Source organism: Saccopteryx bilineata, chromosome 1, assembly GCF_036850765.1.
Source record: "Saccopteryx bilineata isolate mSacBil1 chromosome 1, mSacBil1_pri_phased_curated, whole genome shotgun sequence".
Lineage (NCBI taxonomy): Eukaryota > Metazoa > Chordata > Mammalia > Chiroptera > Emballonuridae > Saccopteryx > Saccopteryx bilineata.
The window spans coordinates 238,474,751-238,494,790 of NC_089490.1; the positions used below are offsets into that span (position 1 = coordinate 238,474,751).

The 20,040-nt window shown below is 41.5% G+C and overlaps 1 protein-coding gene across 2 annotated transcripts in view; it reads left to right on the plus strand.

Annotated features, from left to right (window-relative positions):
* Window positions 1-368: 368 nt before the first annotated feature.
* The window catches only part of CRB1 (crumbs cell polarity complex component 1), a 99,291-nt gene continuing 79,619 nt past the window's right edge, over window positions 369-20,040 (plus strand). For both annotated transcript variants that reach the window (XM_066238532.1, XM_066238522.1), the window contains exons 1-3: window positions 369-560; window positions 13,003-13,581; window positions 17,801-17,996. In XM_066238532.1, the coding sequence (XP_066094629.1) occupies window positions 491-560; window positions 13,003-13,581; window positions 17,801-17,996 (845 nt within the window). In that variant the 5' untranslated portion in view covers window positions 369-490. The remainder of the gene's footprint in view (window positions 561-13,002; window positions 13,582-17,800; window positions 17,997-20,040) is intronic.

Genomic DNA, 20,040 nt, shown 5'->3' on the forward strand with positions numbered 1-20,040 from the left:
CGAATAGAAAAATGTAAGCGGCCTGCGAGTTGTGTTCTGAAGATGAACATTAATACATAGGCATACAGGGTGTTCTTTTAATAGTGGCCAGATCATAATAATTGCGCACCAAGACAGAGATCAGAAATTAATTCCAGCATTAGGAGTTCACTGAAGACACTAACCAAATGAAAGTCTGTGTTAGGAGAGGCATCGTTAATGGCAGTGAACTGGTGGGAAAGACCTCAGGGAGAAGGAGTTCAGTCCGGCATGACAAAAATCTGCACCAGGTTTGAACAATCTCCCAATCCTCTGGCACAAGGAGGATGCAGAGAAGCACAAGAGCTTGTTGAACTGAAGTCCCTGTGTTGTCTGTGAAGGAGCTGGAAGGGGCAGGGGTGGCACCTGGGGACTCCGAGGATCCAGCTTCTTTCTGAGTCAGCTGAGGGTCAGGAGCAGGACTGGGACCAGACCACCAGCAACACGTGGAAGCGTGTCCCCTACTGAGACCATGGCACCTACGAAAATGAACTACCTCCTCATTTTCTACTTCACTTCCTCACTGCTGCTCTGTATAAAAAGTAAGCCTTTTCCATTGATCGAACTTTGGGCACTTTTCCTGACTTTTTTGTATTTCTTGCAAATAGTTTATAAGGTTGCACATCCTGTCAAATGCTTAAAAAGAAATCAGAAGAGTCTGGCTCTCTCAAGTGTCCTGTGTGAAACAGTCAGTGTGACCACTTTTCTGATGCTGTGATTCCCAGTCGGTATTTTGATGTGGAACATGCTCTGTCTTACACCCTCTGAGCAGTGCACAGGAGATTGAAATGTCCACAGGGAAAAGAAGAGATTTTGTTGTGTTTACACTGTTACAAAATAACTTGAGAGTTTATAATGGATATACTTAAAAGTAATTGACTATAATATATATTGTATTTTATTCCAACGTTTGCTCTCATAGTCAATGGAATAGTCTTAGTTTTCCCTGAAAGATAAGGGTTCGAAGTCTCTCTTCTGCCAGAGAGAAATGGGCTTCTTCTCTATTGTATATGCTTTCGTTTTTTACAAATGAAGATATTACATGCCACAAAGTTCCCCCCTTACAAACAAGAGGAATGTCCCTGAGATAATCTGTCAGACGTGCAGATAATCAGAGGAAACCCAGCAGCCTCAGCACTGGACATGTTGACAATGATGACAGGTAGAGGGGCCCTGTGATTTGTGTCTGTTGAATCTGAATATCAATGAGGCAAGGCTTGGAGCAGCTGCTGTTGAACAAGCCACTTGGCATGAGCTATGGTGTCCTGTGATCTGGGTCATATTCTCTGAAGGTTAGTTACAGGTACCATTTACAACTAAGCACGTATCCAGGGTGGGTGGAAACAGAGTGGATGCTATCACGAGGTCCCTGGAGGCACTTACAGAACCCCCAACTCAAACTTTCAGTAACAGAACAGACACATACCCGATTGCAACACGAATGCATGCGTGCACACACACTAACACACACACAGATGTGTGCACAGGGTTTTTTCAGTGATGTTTTTGTTGTAAATCAAGAGTAGTTCTTTAAATAATGATTCATCCCCTTTGAAACTTAAAAGTATGCTTCGATGACAGGAAGTGAGGAAGAAATGTGATGTGGAGATGTGCATTGAGCAGAGACAGGCAGCAGAAGAAATAAGACACAAAAGGCAAGGTGCCGCCAGGTTACAGTGCATTTTATAGCACAGAACTTTATCATTTAAATGCATACTTGTTAAAATTCCCAGCATTCGTTGCACTTTACTTTTAAGGAGATGAGCATGTGACCTCTGAAGTATAGGTCTGTTTCTTTAAAGGTCTCCTACTCATGATCCTATCATTACACACAAATAATTTGTATTTTCTGACTTTGCATGGATGATTTCATTGACAGACTTTAAATAAGTACTTTGTAATTATTTTACTAGTGAAAAAAATAAATTTGAAGTCTCATTTTGTTTAATTTTTAAGGAGGCAGACTCTTTGTCTAGGTTGAGATATTGGCTGTCAGGCTGCTATGATGATATGGCCTTCCAAGTCAAAATATTCAATTCCAAAGTGGAAATGGTGATGGTTTCCAGAGGCATTGGAATATTGGGAGAATCAAATAAAAACCATGTACCCACTCTGCTGGGGTATTAACACTTTAGATTGACCATCAGACCCAAGAGATTCACCACAGGCTTCAAGAGGCATCAACTTGGTTATCTTTAAGAAAATATGTTAAAGACAAGCATCGTGGCACATACAAGAGCAGAACAGTGGTCTTGTGCTTGCTAGGTGCAGTTTGGGATGCCCTGTCATTCTGCACACTGGGTGTGGTTGCTATCACAAGGAACAAAGTTATTAGAAACAGTTCCAGCTCAGGCAAGCCATCAGCCCTGAGGTCGCTTCAAGCCACATGCATGTATCTGGTTAGTTGCATCTCCTCAGTGCGACGTGGACAGCCCTGCTTTTTCAGACCAGTCTCAGCTCATTAGTTCCTATGACAATGAAGTACAAACACTTAGTTTGGTGCGCAGAATTTTCATTTATCTCCAGCATCTGAGACAGGATGAATTTCTAACTCTTCCCCAGTTTCTGCTGCAAGGCTAAAGTTCGAATTGTCAGGCAACGCTGTTTTTAGAGACAAGGCTAATAAAGCAGCTGTTAGTCCTTCTCTTTTTAGTATACAAAACACTTAGATACTTAGTAAGCAAGTAAGAAAAATATTTTATAATTATTGCACTTGTCCTTTAAAAACTTATTCATCAGATGTTCACTATAATACTATGATTGTTTTTAAACAGAGAACATGGGACTCCACTGCTTGGTTGGATTATCTTTTCTTCATTGATAGTGTTTCAACATAATTATTGCTAAAATCAGAGGTTTTCTCTATGCTTCTGTCACAATACCTTCACCTCTAATAAAATTTACACCTCTTCTGTCTTTGAGTCATATTTTGTTGCAGGTCAATGATGATCACAGAAGACTTTTAAAAAATTCAGTGTAGTGGGATTGAGGGGTGATGACAAGTTGTGGTCTTGAGCGTGGGTAGCTGACATAGGTTGGGGGTGAAGACTACTGAAATGCAAGATGGTCATAAAACTGTGAGGGTATAGGGTATTCAAGTCCTCTACTATTATTTATTGTGATATATTTCACCTTTTATTTCTGTTATTTGCTTTATAATTTTAGGTGCTTCTGTGTGGGATACATAAATACTTACAAATGTTATATCCTCATGATGAATTACCACTTTTATCGTTAATAAAATGACTTTCTTTGTCCCTTGTTACAGTCTTTGGCTTAAAGTCTATTTTGATTGCTGTCAGTATAGCTACTGTGCTTGCTTTTGGCTTCCATTTGAAATGAGATCTCTTCTTCCACCTCTGTCTGTCTCTGTGTGTCATTTAAAATGAGTCTTTTGTAGACAGCATATAGTTGGGTCTTGGTTTTTTAAAAATCCATTCAGCAACTCATTGCCTTTTGATTAGAGAATTTAGTCCATTTATATTTAATGTTATTATTTATAGGTATGGACTGACTGTTACCATTTTGTTAACTGTCTTTTGGTTGTTATTCCTTCATTCCTTTCATTATCTCTTATTCTCTTCCTTTGTAATCTGATCTGTGTCTATATCTGCAGAAAGTGAGAGGGGGCTCCTATATTCATAAAAAATGCTTCATTGTTTGCCCCAGCCTGAGACTCACAAATCTATCAGAACCAGGTGGTCCAGGGACCAATCCCTTGGGCAGACGCCACAAAAGGTGGGGACCCAAATGTGTATACAAGTTCCTTCTGGGAAGATACTGATAATTTGGAGCAAGCTAAAGGGAGATTTGGAACTTGTTCCAGCAGGTAGTTAAAAAGTTCTTTTCTCTATAAATCTTGGTTTTATTCTCTGAGTGATTCTATTTTGGTTTGTAACTCATAGCATCTTTCTCCTTGAGTGCTGTGGTCCTCAGTTCTAAAGCAAGGCCTTTCTGGTTTCTCAATGCTGAGATGTTCAGTAAAGCCTCTAACCCCAACTGTCTAAGTTTCACTATTTTAATTTATCTCAGTCTTTTAGCAGCTGATCTTTGGTAAGCCTCCCCCAAACCCATGATGAAGCATGGAGTTTTGGGGCCCATTATCTGAGTTTCCCTTTGTTCTTGGATGCTCTGACATGCAAATGACAATTACATCTGCAACCTGAGACTCAGAGCGTCGTTGCATCTCTGATCAAGCTCCTCTCTCTATATTAACGTCATTCCCAGCATACAGCCAGGGAGATCATAGGTGTTTTATTTCATTTATAACACAAACCCCACCTCTACACTGTGTTCAATGCCTGAAAATAGTTATCTCATGCATTTCTCAGTGTTTTTAAGCTGTTCACACCAGGAGGGCAAGTCCTATGCCAGCCACCCTATCTAGAGAAGAAGAGGACATTGGCAAAAGGGCAACTGTCCCTTAAAATTCTTAGACAGTCTGTCAGAGCTTAATAAGGAAAAAAGCAAATTGGTTTAATGATGTGTTCAAGGGTAAGAAGAAGGAGATTCAAGGCTAGATTAGAAAGATAGATGCTCCGTTTACGATCACAGCGACTATAATCTTTAAAGTTGGTTCAGAGAAAAGCATTTGGTGCACAATGACTCATTCCAATATAGCCAGCGTAGTATTTGAGCCCACACAAAGTGAAATGAGCCCATTTCCTGTGTGGGAGTTATGCACTATTTGACACATATACACTGTTGGTTACTCTACCATAACTACTTAGGAAAAGTATGGAGTTAATGATAAAAACGATGTGAACACAGTTCAGCCAAAGACAGTTTCAGAGCGTTTCCGTCTCAGCTCCAATGTTATGCCTGCAAAAGCTGAAATAAACACACAGGAAGCAAAAGGACCTAGAGTTACGAAAACCCACACACATGGAGAAAAGTATCATTATCAACATTTAATTTTTTCATTCTTATAAACTCTCTAAGAGTGGAATTACATTTCATGAATATAAATACCGCAAAACAACTAGCTGAAGCAAAAAAGCATTTGAATCAACTTCCATATTATTTGCTTTTTTACCCCCTCACCCATATATTTACTTTGGCTTTTCTAAATAATGTATTTAATTAAATACGGACCTCAGGTGCAGTGAGTGGAGTTGTTCAATTTGTACAAAGCACCTTGCTCTTCTCTGAGTGATTAATTAGATGCATTTTTAAGTTTGTTCTGGGTATATTCTGGTATCCTAAAAATGGCCAATATGCTACTGAGTGCTCTAAATTATTTCTTTTCAAATAAAATATATTTATAAAATGATAACCATTGTTCCTGTGCACTAGACATTCTAGCAGGACAGTCGTAGAGGTGAACTGAGGTTAATAGTAGTGTATGTGTATCCTGCCGTCATGCACTTGAATATTACCCAAAAGATTGGGCAACAGTCTTTTTCTTCCCAACACATCAATGCTTCAGGTTTTGATCTAAAAGGTATTTCTGAGACCTTCACAGGGGTGACAGAGGTTTGAAACATCATCGCCATAATCATAGTGTGGTCATCTCTGCACAGGAATTTTGTTTGTTTCAAAAAGCTCTGATTCCAGACAATTTCAAAGTTCTTAAACACCATAAAACCCAACAAACGAATTTGTTACTTATGAACAGACCAGGCAATTCACTATGAGATGAAGTCTAAAGCAAGAAAGTGCAGGAATAATCCATTTGGCTTCATCTATATAGACTACTTTTCACAAAACAGTGCCAAAACTTAATATTATAATAGAATTTTAAAATTGATTATATGCTTGTGGGGGAAAGAAAGAGAAATTGAATTCAGCAAAACATGACTTTTAAAGCATGATACCATCTTGGAACCTAATAACATCTTACAAGAAAATTAGGGTATTTACTTAATTTCCTTTAAACTGGGAGAGCCAACGAGAGGCAAAGGTGTATATTCTATCAGGAAATTCTCTGAGATGTTCAATGGTGGCCTTAAAAAGCTTGAGGAACAGCAGTGTTTTACATCTAATTTTTATCATTCCTTTTTTATTTTATCCTAAACAGATGAAAATAAAGGTATTTGGTCACCAATAGAAAAACTGATCTGGTTGTCTAATTATAATTTTTTTCTGTAAAGTATAAATGAAATACCTTGGACCCTTTTATTGCTAGTAGTGTCCTCTTTCTCTCTCTCTTTCTTTCTCCCTTTCTTCCTCACTAAATTTATTTACCCCCCCCCCCTTTGTTTCCAGCAACATAAAAGTGTTTAGAAGCAAAAATATCCTGGGGATAGTCAGTGGGGAGGGGTGGGCAGACAAAGGCAAATGGATGAAAAACTAGCTTCTTGTCTTTTGGTGGTTACTATAGCAATAGCCATGATGGGAGATTTTCAGAGGCGAGTGGTTTCTATAACAACATGATAGGGGGCTTTAGAAATAGACCTGAGGTAAATAGATTCTTCAGAGGTCTCTTAACCCCTGTTAGACCACAGGATTAGCATCCTCTTAGAGGACAGAGAGTCATTGGCTTATCTGAGGGAAGCCTTTAAAATCCTGCTTTTATTTTGTAAAGATTAAACATTCTCTTGTCCTATGGGGACCTGGTTTTCGCTGATAGAATGTTAGTCTGCTCTACTTCAGAAAAGAATTGCTAGCATCCCCACTTGGTTTCTGCAGCAGGAAATCAAAATAGTCTTAATTAAAACGATTGCTTGCATTGTATCACCCTCAATGTACATACTCCTCATGATCAGAACTACTAACCCTCTCACAGGTACCCCAAAGTTGTTCTCATGAGACCCCCGCACCCTGTTGTTATGCCTGAGGGCGAGTGATCTTTCTGCTCTGAACCTGGCCCCCTGAATCCTTGTCCTTTGCCGTTCTTCAGGTTAGGCATGGTTCCCGTTCGACTTAGGTATGATACAAGGAAGTTTATTGAAATCGTTCTGAATTTATTAAGTATTAGTATAGTCAAAAACGACATAGAAGAAAGTGAAGTGTCATTCAGGATCCCCTGAATAAGTGGAAGGTCAATACAAAGGTATGACCGGTGGGTGACTGACACAGGAATAAACAGTACTAGGCTGGATACGATTTTTCAAGAGAAAAGAAAAATATGGAAACCTTAAGTGTAGTCACATAATCAATTGAGTTTAGGAAGATAGGAATTCAGTGCAGTTGGCTCAGTTTAGTGATGAATTATTGATTACCTGCTCGATGCTGGATACTGGAGGCATAGGCAGTGATAAATAATATATGAGATTTATTTTGAAAAACTAAATTATCATATCAAGTAAAATCACTTTGTGTTATAAAACAAAATATGAATGTACTCATTAAATTTATTGCTTTGAAATTAACAATTTGCTTAATTTCATTCTCCTTTTCCCACTATCCCTCCCCTCCAAAAAAAAAAAAGTATATTTTAAGTGCAAAGGCATGGCCACTCCTTCCTAAAATAGCTGATTATGGGCACATGAAGGCTATGCCTTCCGATCAAGTTCATGCTCATACACTTTCTACAATAGAACTATCCTTATCTGGTTAAGCTGCCAAGCCCAATTATAAAATGGTCTCTCTCAGTCTCAGAAGGATGTTTGCAAACTGCACATCTGCCTCCGATTTTTCAACCATGCTATGGTGTGACTGCCCAGTCACCAGCTTCAGAGTTTGTTGCACATATACTTGCCTCCCCTTTAGGGGGAGGGTTGACTAGATGGGTCCCTGGACGACCCAGAGCCTCCCTCCATGGGTGTCGTGGGGCTGTGCAGATGAACCGAAGCATGTCTGCGTCAACCAAGGTCCTGCTCAGAATGCCGTGTGCCAGGGCACACTGGGCTGGAAGCCATGGCCACTCAGCAGCTCTCCAAAATCCCACCAAGACCAAAGGCACGGTGGCATTGTGCTCCCTGCACTCGCTGCCATCCGGCTGTTAGCAGAATAAAGAGAAAATGAAATATATTCACGACAGCATCCAAATTATCCAGTAACCACAGTAACCTGGGTGCTCCCCAGATCTGGTCCGGGACTTGGAGTGAGCTGGCAGAAGCCAACCATTCTCTCTCTGTTCAAGTGTACTGAGCTGGAAGTGAGCAAAACACATCTCCTTGGGGCTAGACCCACGAATTAGCGTGTATGTACCGCGACATTCAGGGGACAGTATTCAACATATGACTAGAACTGAATCCACTGACTGTTTATACAGATACCCTGAAGGATCATATATCGTAATGCCTGAACTTTAAAAAGCTCATTTGTTAATTGCTAGGACAAGTGTCCCCTAGGTGAAACAAAGAAAAATTTAGGAAGTAACAGACAAGCATGAAGCTGTGCCTTTGCAGTGGTGAGTTCTGGGGCTGCTCCAGCCGGATCCACTAGACTGCAGAGAGATGGGAAAGGTCCGCCTCACACTTGGCTTCTAAGGACACGCACGATTTGGATAGACATCCTAATGAACGCATTGTGGGAAAAGTACTTCAAAATGCAACTTATTCATAGCAACTCCCATGCTCGTGTCATAAAAGAAGGTAATTTAGATCTTGGAGGACAAACATCTTACTCATAGTGATAGCCACACATTAATTTTCTAGGCCTTAGTTTTTCGTATGAGAGAGAGAGAACTGTCACAACCTGCACAATGCAATGGAGTAGCCACAAGTCACATGGGACTTTTGAGCACTTGAAATGCAGCTTAGCCAAAACTGAGAGGAGCTGTAGGTATAAAGTACACACTGGTTGAAATTATATCCATTGATTCCAACTTGCGGTGGTACAGTGGATAAAGTGTCCACCTGGAACACTGAGGTCACAGGTCTGAAACCGTGGGCTTGCCTGGTCAAGCACGTATGGGAGTTGATGCTTCCTGCTCCTCCTCCACTTCTTTCTCTCTCTCTCTCTCTCCCCTCCCTCTCTAAAATGAATAAATTTTTTAAATGAAATTATATTTGTTGATCCCTGATCACTTAAAAAAATGGTGGCTTTATGGAGTGGGTAAGACACTTTCATTTTTCTTTTCATTTACAAATATCTTTAGCTTTCAATTTGCTAAAGGCAAAGGAGCTGGTCACATGTAGGTCTATTCCATAAGTAAAAGGGGTCATGTACAAGCCTGTCATCATTAAGGTATACATGGACTATAATAAGGTCAGAGATCCAGGCCTGGTTAGCTTTCAGTGACTTTAGTGTCAAAGGAACATAATTAGATCCTCATTAAAATTGTCAATGGTCAAAATGTAACAGAAACAACCTTCTCCATTTGTATGACTTAGTCACGTTCCAAAGAATGAGAAAGAAAGGGCAGGGTGTCTTCTCTGGGGTCCGGTCCCAGAGATATTTATTCTCATGGGAGGGTTCTGAGAAGAGAAGAAACAGCTAGTGGAGTAGGTCATCTACAATGCTGTTGATGTCAGGAAATTGTGTATAAAATCACCTCGTGAAATGCCGCTCCTATACTGGGGATTTCACATCTGGTTTATGGAACAGCTTTTCAGTGAGGCCATTCACCCGACATGGAGCAGGAATGACTAGAGTTGATCCATGAGTTCAATAAAGTAGCAGAATACAAAATAAATATCCAGAAATCAGTTGCCTTTTTCCTACACTGATAATGAGCTATCAGAAGGGGGAAACTAAGAAAACAAGCCCACTCACCATTGCTTCAAAAAAAAGAATAAAATACTTAGGAATACGTTTGAACTCAAGCCCCAAAGTCCATAGTCTTCAGTTCTAAATGCATATGGCGGCATGTCCTCCCTCTCCTTTTAGAAATGAAGACACTAATTTTTTCTAAAAAAAATCTCAGAGACTGCAAATAGCAGAGCTCACATTTAAACATCTTTCCATAAAATCACTCTCTGGCCATTTCACTAAATTGACCTCAATTGAGCCCTGAAAACCACACATCTAGAAAAACAACCATGTGTAGTCAGAGGGTGAGTACTCAGTTGCACCCAAGTTCTCAGAGCCCCCGGAGCTCACGTAATTCTTACCTTAACAGCTCCACATGGGTCCCATCAAAGTCAGTCCTTTACCCGCCGATTTGCTCCGATTTGCTTGATTTTATCAAAAGAGGCGGAAAGTGAGAACTTCACAGCAAGGCTTAAATGAGATCTCAGGTCTCCCTGCTCACTCATTCATTATTCAGGACATCTCTATTGACTGCCTACCACGTGCAAACCGTGTGGGGCCACATCCTGCATAACGATGACCCCATCCTGCCCACATCCCTCCTCCCCACGCCAGTCCCAGCCCTGGAATTAGATTTCATTCTCTGCAGAGAGCCAGGCGAAGGGGCAAGCAACAAGCCTCTCATCTCTTACCCACGGAAATGTTTCCATCTGGAAAATTTTACTCTTATCTCCAGTAGCATCATTTATAGCTTTTATTTCATCCTAAAAGCGGCTCATCATGGATCTGGTTTGAGACCAGGCAGGTCCCAAATATTGATAGTTGCTGTTTGAACTCCAAACTATGATTGAGATTGTTGGGTGGTTCACCGACGTGTCGAGGGGCCAGCCAACCTTACCCATATCCATGTCTGAATGGAATTGAGGACAGTACATCTGGAATGAAGAGTATCTCTTTCTGGGGCAGCTGGATTCAGTCCTCTTGTCCCAACTCTTCCTTCCTATGTCTCTGAGCCAAAAGTTTCATTGGAACTCAAACCGTATCGTGAGATATAAGAGATTTTCTTGTGAAGAACAAACCCTCGAGAATAGAGACTTTCTAAGTCGAATCTACGTTTATCTTTGTTTGATCCTGAGCAAGTCTGGGTACTTTCTGGGGCGGGGGGAGGGAGAAATGCCTTTGGCATGCTGAATTAGTCTATTGATAGAATCGCTTCTTAAGAGTAAACCTAGGTTTGCATTTTGTTTCCTAAAATGAAATTTCCTGCAGTGAAAATGTGTGAGTGAACTGTACGCTTGTTATTGTGATTGCTATATTTTGTACTAATCCCTTAAAATTTCTCTATTAGGCACATAAAGCTGTCCCTCAGCATCTTATAACAGGAAAAACGAACATTTATTCTGCACTTAACCATGGTTTGTGCAGCATTTAAGTCTAGGGACTGAATCCTCACAGAAACCCTAAGGAGGAGGCTCCACTGTTCTCTCCTTCTTTGCAGCTGGGGAAACTGAGGCAAACGGCAGAGCCAGGCAGGGGATGGGTGTGCTTTTTCTCAGGGCCTTTACTCCTCACCACTTCCCTACCTTCTCTTTCCGGTAAACTTCTGGTTGGCTGATACAGAGTTGCCCAAAATACTGGTAAGAGAGGAACACTTGACAACATTTTCAGATTCATGATGGATGATTTTTAAATCAAAGAATTACCTGCCTGTCTCATAGGTCCGTGACTAAAAACCACCAAAGACCAAGGAAGAAATGTTCTTGATAACTGTCTCTGGGACACTAACGTGCTTCTCCCTGAGGTCACACTGCAGTTTTTCTTTGCTCTGAGTAAATATACTCCCCCTTATAACTGAGCTAAATTCCTGATACTGCTCTTTGTCAAGTAAATCAAATTATTAGAAAACATACACACACATACACCTACAAGATAAAGGCATTTAGTATTTGGGCCCCCTCCTTCTTTAAACATGGTCAAATAGTTTTTTACTTCTCAGCAAATATAGATGTATATATTTTATCCATGTTTATATTAAATATTACACATATATTTTTAGCATTGGCAATACCCAAATGGCAAACAAAAGAGAAATCACTTACAGGAAGTATATAAAATATTTTATTTTCTCTTAAACAGAGATTTCTGAATTGCTCTTCTCCATGCCTAGCTGTGGATGTCTTCGGAAAGGGCAGGAGGCAGTGACAGGGCTGCCAGGACTCCGTCCCTTCCTCAACTTGAGCTGGTCCACACTCCAGTTTCGTATATTGGGGTTACTCATGGAATTTGCTTGAGGGAGCTCTGCTGTACTGGGAGGAAGGAAGGGAGGGAGGGAGGGAGGGAGGGAGGGAGGGAGGGAGGGAGGGAGGGAAGGAAGGAGGGAGGGAGGCAAGCAGGCAGGCTGTGAAACCCACTATTCTAGAACTTCTTATACTATCCAGTAGATGGCATACTTTACTGCAAGGAAACAATTTGGTAGACAATACAAATTAGTCCAAAAATATCAACTCTACTTCACATCAGCATGTGTTTGTATATATGTGTGTGTGTGTGTGTGTGTGTGTGTATGTGCATATATATATATCATAATATATGCTATATTTATCATAGAAAATAAAACTAATTTAGAAAAGGAGTTTTTTCAGGAAGTGACAATGGAGCTAAGACATGAACACTGAGAGGCCAATCATATGGTAAGATGCAATAAGAAACCCAGCATCTGAAAACAATCTACAGTCAAGGACGATTAGCTGAGATGTCCCATAGGAAACAGAAGAGGTTCGCTTTCGGATCAGCCCTCCTGGTAATGTCTAAGCACATGTGCACTTCCTATGGGCAGGCACTGCAGGAAAACTGTCGGCTGCCAGAAATCTCCATAGGAAGAGATATGTATAAAAATCATTATTGATGACAAAAGTCATCATTAGAATGCAGGCAACTATGGGCTCCTTAAGTGAGTTTGTCTGAGATGGCAGGAGAAGCTGGAAGTTCTTTTCTTTCTTTCTTTCTTTCTTTCTTTCTTTTTTTTTTTTTCAGATACAGAAAGAGAGTCAGAGAGAGGGATAGACAGGGACAGAGAGATGAGAAGCATCAATCATTAGTTTTTCATTGCGCATTGCGACACCTTAATTGATCATTGATTGCTTGACTGTGGGCCTTCAGCAGGCCGAGTAACCCCTTGCTCAAGCCAGAGACCTTGGGTCCAAGCTGGTGAGCTTTTTGCTCAAACCAGATGAGCCCTCACTCAAGCTGGCAACCTCAGGGTCTCGAACCTGGGTCCTTGGTATCCCAGTCCGACACTCTATCCACTGCGCCACTGCCTGGTCAGACTAAACTGGAATTTCTTTAACCTTGCCTTCCACCATTTATTTGTAAGCTTCATCGATATATATTTTTTATTTTTCGTAGATTCCTTTTGCAACAAAAACGACACCCACTGCCTCGCAAAATCCTGCCACAACAATTCTACCTGCCGTGATTTCGCAGAAGAGAACTGCCGTTGTTCAGACACAGGCATGGATTGGGACAAAGACTGTGGCAACGTGACGGATCCTTGCTCCTCCAAACCCTGTCAAGGAAGCGCCACCTGTGTGAAGACGCCGGGAGAACGGGGTTTTCTGTGCCAGTGCCCTCCTGGGTACCAAGGAACAACCTGTGAGACGACCCTCAGTGCCTGCGGCGTGGGCTCCTGCCAACACGGGGGCCTTTGTCTCGAAGACCCTGTCCAGCCTGTGTGCATCTGCCCTGCGGGCTATGCCGGAACCTTCTGTGAGCTGGATCGTGATGAGTGTGCTTCCAGCCCCTGTCACCATGGGGCCGTGTGCCAGGATAACATTGATGGCTACTCCTGCTTCTGCGTCCCAGGATACCAGGGCACGCACTGCGAAGTGGAAGTGGATGAGTGTGTCTCAGATCCCTGCAGGAATGGGGCCATGTGCGTCAATGGGATCGGAAGATACACTTGCCTTTGTCCCCGGGATTACTCTGGTAAGTATGATTCGCTTTCCCTTTCTTTAATATGATGTTGCATGTCCCATCTAGTTGCTTAGGGAAATGGTCTAGACAAGGAATTATTGATAAAAAGCTTTCTAAACTACTAAAATCTCATGGAGCTTTGAGGTTAGTGACCTGTTTCTGTTGTGTGAAATGGAGCCCTACCTTATTTAGAACTTAGATTTGTTCTGGAATTAGTGGGGCTTGGGAGACCAAGCTAGCCAGGTCACAGACGTTGATGAGGTTTACTCCGCAAGGCAGATGTCCTCCGTGCGCCTTCTGATGCCCACAACCTGACATCGCAGACTTATGGGGAGGCTTGTGTCCATGGGTTGGGGACATGGTGGCGGGGTTCTTGTGCTGAAGTGTGAGCATCAGATGGATGCATCCAAGGCTGAGAGAGTATGGCGAGATAAATCATGCTTTTATTAAGAAATAAGGCACTTCTTGTTTAACCTCTTGACCACAGAAAATAAAAGCAGTGTGCATTTCAAACACAGCACCTCGGAGACTGAGATGGGTTGCTCTGCATTAAGCTTTATATAATTCACCCTGCTGCATTAGTCCTGGATGAATTCTGAGAAAGAACTTGACAATTAGGAAGTTTCTATTTCTTAGTGAATCAGCCACAGAAGCGCTGCTCACTGGGACCACACTCAGTTTAGGTCACTACATGAAGTTATAGGGACATGGTGCCATCCATGCTCAGTAACACTTGTCATAAGCTGATGTTTCCAGACAGAAAGGACCACACAGTTCTGGGGTTTTTTTGTTTTGTTTTTTTGGTTTTTTTGAAGGTCGATTAATTGTATATAATTAATGTCTGTAAGCACAGGGCAGTAAATGTCCAACTGAAAAATGAAAATCATAGTTAGTTACACAAGGCGTTTTATTGGTGGAGCCAATCAGCTGGAAATACAAAAATATTTTGGGTGGATGACTGTACTTACTACATTTCATCCAGCGACTTGGGCGTCAGGCACACAGAGACCAAATCACCTCTGTCTGTATCAGTAGCAGTGATAGGCTCCCATAAGAATGACGTTGTTAATATTAAGCACAATACAAATAAATCCCCCCCCAAAGTAAATAGTTGTTTGCACTGAAATCGTATCTCAGCGTTTGAAACTCATTCTGACACTACGCACATGGGTCACTTTAAAGCCAAAGTAGCTGAACTGCAACATGTAGGTGGAGCTTCAGGACTTAGGTAATGGGTTATCAGGTCTTTCTTAAGCAGTAGGAAGTCATCTTAGCATACACCAGAGGAATATACAAATTTTATTTAAATGAAGAAATAAAATTTTAAAAAGTATTAAATTTTAAACCATTTTGGTTCTGTGTTAAAACTTCCCAGCAAATATAGAAGACTAGAACCCCAAAGGACATAACCTAACACCAGCCAGGCACCTTGGGAAAGTAGATTGAGAAAAGAACCAGATGTATAAGATGCTTTCATGTATAAGACACATCTTAATTTGGGGGTCCAAAATTTGAAAAAAAAATGTATTACATAAAGTTATTGAACTCAAGTTTTATTCATCATAAAATTCATACAACTTCTCGTCACTGTCAAAACTCCCACCGTTAGCTTGTCTTCATCTGTGTTTAATGACAACTCAGTCTTCAACAATGAGCAAAAAACTGTAAAAAAGTGGTAAATGCAAATTAAAAAATCTACAACCACTGTATAAGACGCACCCAGTTTTTAGACCCCAAATTTTTTGAAAGTGTCTTATACATGGGGAAATACGGTACACCAAGGTGAAATAAAAAAGAAATGCACACAAAATCACCTTGCCCTGCCCCTGCATATGGCAGATGTTTAATATGTGCCAGTTGCCCTCCACTCACAGAGCACTATGGGAAATCACCCAGAGAGCACTATGGGAATCCTGTCAGAGAGCACTATGGGAAATCACCCAGAGAGCACTATGGGAATCCTGTCAGAGAGCACTATGGGAAATCACCCAGAGAGCACTATGGGAATCCTGTCAGAGAGCACTATGGGAAATCACACAGAGAGCACTATGGGAATCCTCCCAGAGAGCCCTGTGGGAATCCACATTGACTGACCGTTCATGTTTAAGCCTAGTTCATGTTTCTTAAAGTCATGGTTAACTAGTGTCATTTGGGTGGGAGAGGGTGGCAGTTTTATAGCTCACAATTATTAAGTCCTAACACATAGTTTAAGTTGCTATATATGTTTAAAAATAATTTTATTTAAAATATTTTAAATCTTTTATTTTTCAAACATGCTTGGAAAAGTGAAAGAGGTATCTCTCTCTTATTGTGTTATTTTACATGGCAGAAATAAAGACATTAAAACAATGCTGCAAAGCCATTTCATAGAGAAGTAGGACGAGAGGCAGGGCGTCCCCTGTCCAGTCCAGAGCCCCGGGTCCTGACCACACTGAAGCCAAATGCAGCAGCTTGTGAACCATCTCTTCCACAGACAGAGTAAGAAATAGCCGGGCCTCCACCAGCCAGGTGCTCACCACCCAGAATAAGGGCTGTCCCACGCTTTCCATTCCTACTGATAGAAAATTAACCTTTCAGTTCTTTTTCTTCTCCTAAACTATCCTATTAATGTGCTGGCATCCCTTTTTGACTTAGGTATTTGTAGAATCTTGTCCTGGTCAGCAAGGGCAGCTTAAGAAAATTCTGCTGTATTTTCTATCAGTGCTGAGGCGGGGGTGGGTGGGGGTGCAAAATCAAACCACTAACAACTTTTGAGCTATCTGAAAGTCCCTCATTCTTATTTTAATATATAATTTATTATTCTGGGTTGTAGGCCCAGAAATAGGGATGGGTACATTTAGTCTCTCTTTTGCTTTTTTCAAAACCTGTGTACAAACTTGATTATCCTGTATCAGATGTTATTTTGACAGATTCATTGGGGTAGTGTGTTATCTCCGTGTGACTACCTTCATAAATCTTAAACATATTTTTCTTAGTAAATAATTTTCATCAACTATTTTTATGGAGTATAAATATGGATTTTTAAAATGTAGCACAAATTTGAGCCCTGGCCGGTTGGCTCAGCGGTAGAGCGTCGGCCTAGCGTGCGGAGGACCCGGGTTTGATTCCCGGCCAGGGCACACAGGAGAAGCGCCCATTTGCTTCTCCACCCCTCCGCCGCGCTTTCCCTCTCTGTCTCTCTCTTCCCCTCCCGCAGCCAAGGCTCCATTGGAGCAAAGATGGCCCGGGCGCTGGGGATGGCTCTGTGGCCTCTGCCCCAGGCGCTGGAGTGGCTCTGGTCGCAACATGGCGACGCCCAGGATGGGCAGAGCATCGCCCCCTGGTGGGCAGAGCATCGCCCCTGGTGGGCGTGCCGGGTGGATCCCGGTCGGGCGCATGCGGGAGTCTATCTGACTGTCTCTCCCTGTTTCCAGCTTCAGAAAAAATAAAAAAATAAATAAATAAATAAAAATAAAATGTAGCACAAATTTGAGCTTCTGGTAGTACCACTAACTACATTTAAGTTTAAATCACAAATGGATTGTCTAGTTAAGAAAACTTAAACTTAAAAAAGTCTCTGCAAACAGAACCCTTAAGGAAAAGGACTGTGGGTCATATTTGGATAATAAATGTTTGTGGGAAGAACAGGCATTGCTTTTGTTCTCTGGCCAACACAGTATGGATCAGATACTGTTATAAACACTTTAGAACGCAGTGCATTTAAGATAACAATCCTATGAGATTATTACACTGTCAGTTCCTATCAGTTCTGTTTGTGGGGTAAGAACATTGAGATAAGCCAAGGTTAACTGAGGAACCTGCCCAAAGTTACATAGTATCAAATGGCTGTGTGGAGATCCCAACCCTGGCGGTTTGGTTTGGAGTCTGAGCTTTTACCCACTGCTCTATTGATGCCTAACCAAAGTAAATGTTTAAAAACAATCTAAAAACGTTGGCCCATCCCTTTTAGACTTCCAAAAAATGCGCAGCTAACAATGACTTGTTCTAAAAATGACTTGTTGGCACAGACTGAACAGCCGCAAGCTGCCACATGCGGTAGTTCTTTGTCACAGTTGTTCTGCTTTGTGGCACCTCCACAAGCATGCCAAAAATTTAATAACAATTACGATGAAAGAGGAGTTATTTTGGTGAACATCATATTTAATAGAGCTTTGGTAAATGAACCATCGCCAAAGAGCTAAAATATTAACCCTTTGCTAAAACTTTCCTCTTTTTCTGCTTTTTTAAAAAGGTGTCAACTGTGAATGGGAAGTTGATGAATGTAGATCCCAGCCCTGCCTGAATGGTGCCACTTGTCAGGATGCCCTGGGGGCTTATTTCTGTGACTGTGTCCCTGGATTCCTAGGTGATCGCTGTGAACTCAACATTGATGAGTGTGCCAGCGAGCCGTGTCAGCACGGAGGATTGTGTGTGGACGGAGGCAACAGGTACCTTGGCGCCCATGTTTCAGTGACTGGCTTGGAACTCGCTGGCCAGGAACTATTTGGAGCTCTCACATTCTTAACTTAAATGTTTTTAGATTGTTTTCTGCCACAAACCAGTGTGGCTAGTAATTCCAGGTCCTGAGTGGGAACAGTATGGAATAAAGAGAATATGCTTAAAGAATAAAAGGATGGGCCTGACTAGGTGGTGGCGCAGTGGATAGAGCGTCGGACTGGGATGTGGAGGACCCAGGTTCAAGACTCCAAGGTCGCCAGCTTGAACGCGGGCTCATCTGGTTTGAGCAAAGCTCACCTGCTTGGACTCAAGATCGCTGGCTTAATCAAGGGGTTACTCAGTCTGCTGAAGGCCCACAGTCAAGGCACATATGAGAAAGCAATCAATGAACAACTAAGGTGTCGCAACAAAAAACTGATGATTGATGCTTCTCATCTCTCTCCATTCCTGTCTGTCTGTCCCTATCTATCCCTCTCTCTGTAAAAAAATAAATAAATAAATAAATAAATAAAAAAAGAATAAAAGGACGGGCTTGGGAGGCCTCTGCAATGCTGATGGCAAGAACAGAGCATGTTCCACACCTGCTTCTTGCTTTATTTATAGGGCAAAGGGAGGCCATTAGCAAATCAGAGATCTCTGATCTCATTTCCAAGGCAACCCAAGAATTCTACAAAGTGCAGAAAACCCCTACCATACATAACATCTTAACTTCACAAAACAAAGGATAAAAGAAACTTGCCTCCAGTCTTTCTGGGGGACATGGGGGGTAGGATGAGTATAAACAATCCAGCACCAAAGCTTAACAGCCTTTAGCAACTTCACAGAACATGTGAGGTGGGGAGTTTGGCAGACTGTCAGCTTACGGCCAGTTCCCCACACCTCTGTCCCCCAAAAAACTAAACTGCAAAAACCCTGTTGGCTTTCAGTCCCCAGCAGTTTTCTACTCTGATGAAAAGTTGTAACACTCAGGTTTTATTAACAAGTGCATCCTTTGTTGGTCATCTGTCTCAAGAGTGAGGATTTACCAAATCACTCTTGTAATAGTTTGGAACTGCTAATATTACAAGAAAATGCCAGCTTTTTAACCCCATGAAATAAACCTGCTGTAGACAGGGAAGGTGTGAAGACAAAGCCGGAGGTTATTCGGCATGTGAATTCCTGGTCGTATTTATGTACTAACAAGCATAGAAGTCAAGTGATGAAGAACAAATCCTTTAGGAATTTCACATAAACAATGAATTAGATCTTGAATTTTCAGACGTTTGGGGAATTGGGTGACTCCTTCTGAGGCAGCAGGATGGGGAGAAGTTGTCATGGGATTCTGCTCCAAAGTGGATTCTATTATTGGCTCTCAGTGGAAACAAGCACACGGAAACCAATAAATTATACCTTAATATGATGCATGTAATAAATTTGAGTAATAATAGTTGAGTTCATGGAAAATATTTTTAAATAATCTCTCTAATACAACCACAAGGATTGAACTATCAAATGCATAACCATTTTTAACAGCATTACCACATCTCGAGGTCTTGCTATATCCTTCAACATCTCCGTGGAAGGCAAGATGGCCACTACCATTCCCACGTTATGAGAACTAATCTAAAGTTCCAAGAAGTAAAGGGCCTCGCACAAGTGCCCACAGTTAATTCTTTGCAAAATGAACCCTGGTATCCAACTTCCCTTTATTTCATAAATAAGAGCATGATTATCCCAAATCTATGAAATTCAAAGTGAACCCAGACTCAAAAGAAAAGCAATGAAAGGCACGTGCGCTGCAAATATATTAAAGTAAAAACAATGATTTGAAGTAGAGTAACGAGGTCCACTTCTTTTGTATGCTGTTACAGCATAACTTTTGATCACATTCCAGTCTTGCCTCTGACTGTCTGTTATACCCAAATCCTTCTCCAGTGGCAAAACCTACTTTCCTGGAGGCAGGTAACTGGTCAACATGTCAAGCAGAGCCTGAAAATTTGCACACAAGCTCCAGAGGGGGTGGAGGCTCTCTGGCGATGCTGTACAGTCTGCAGG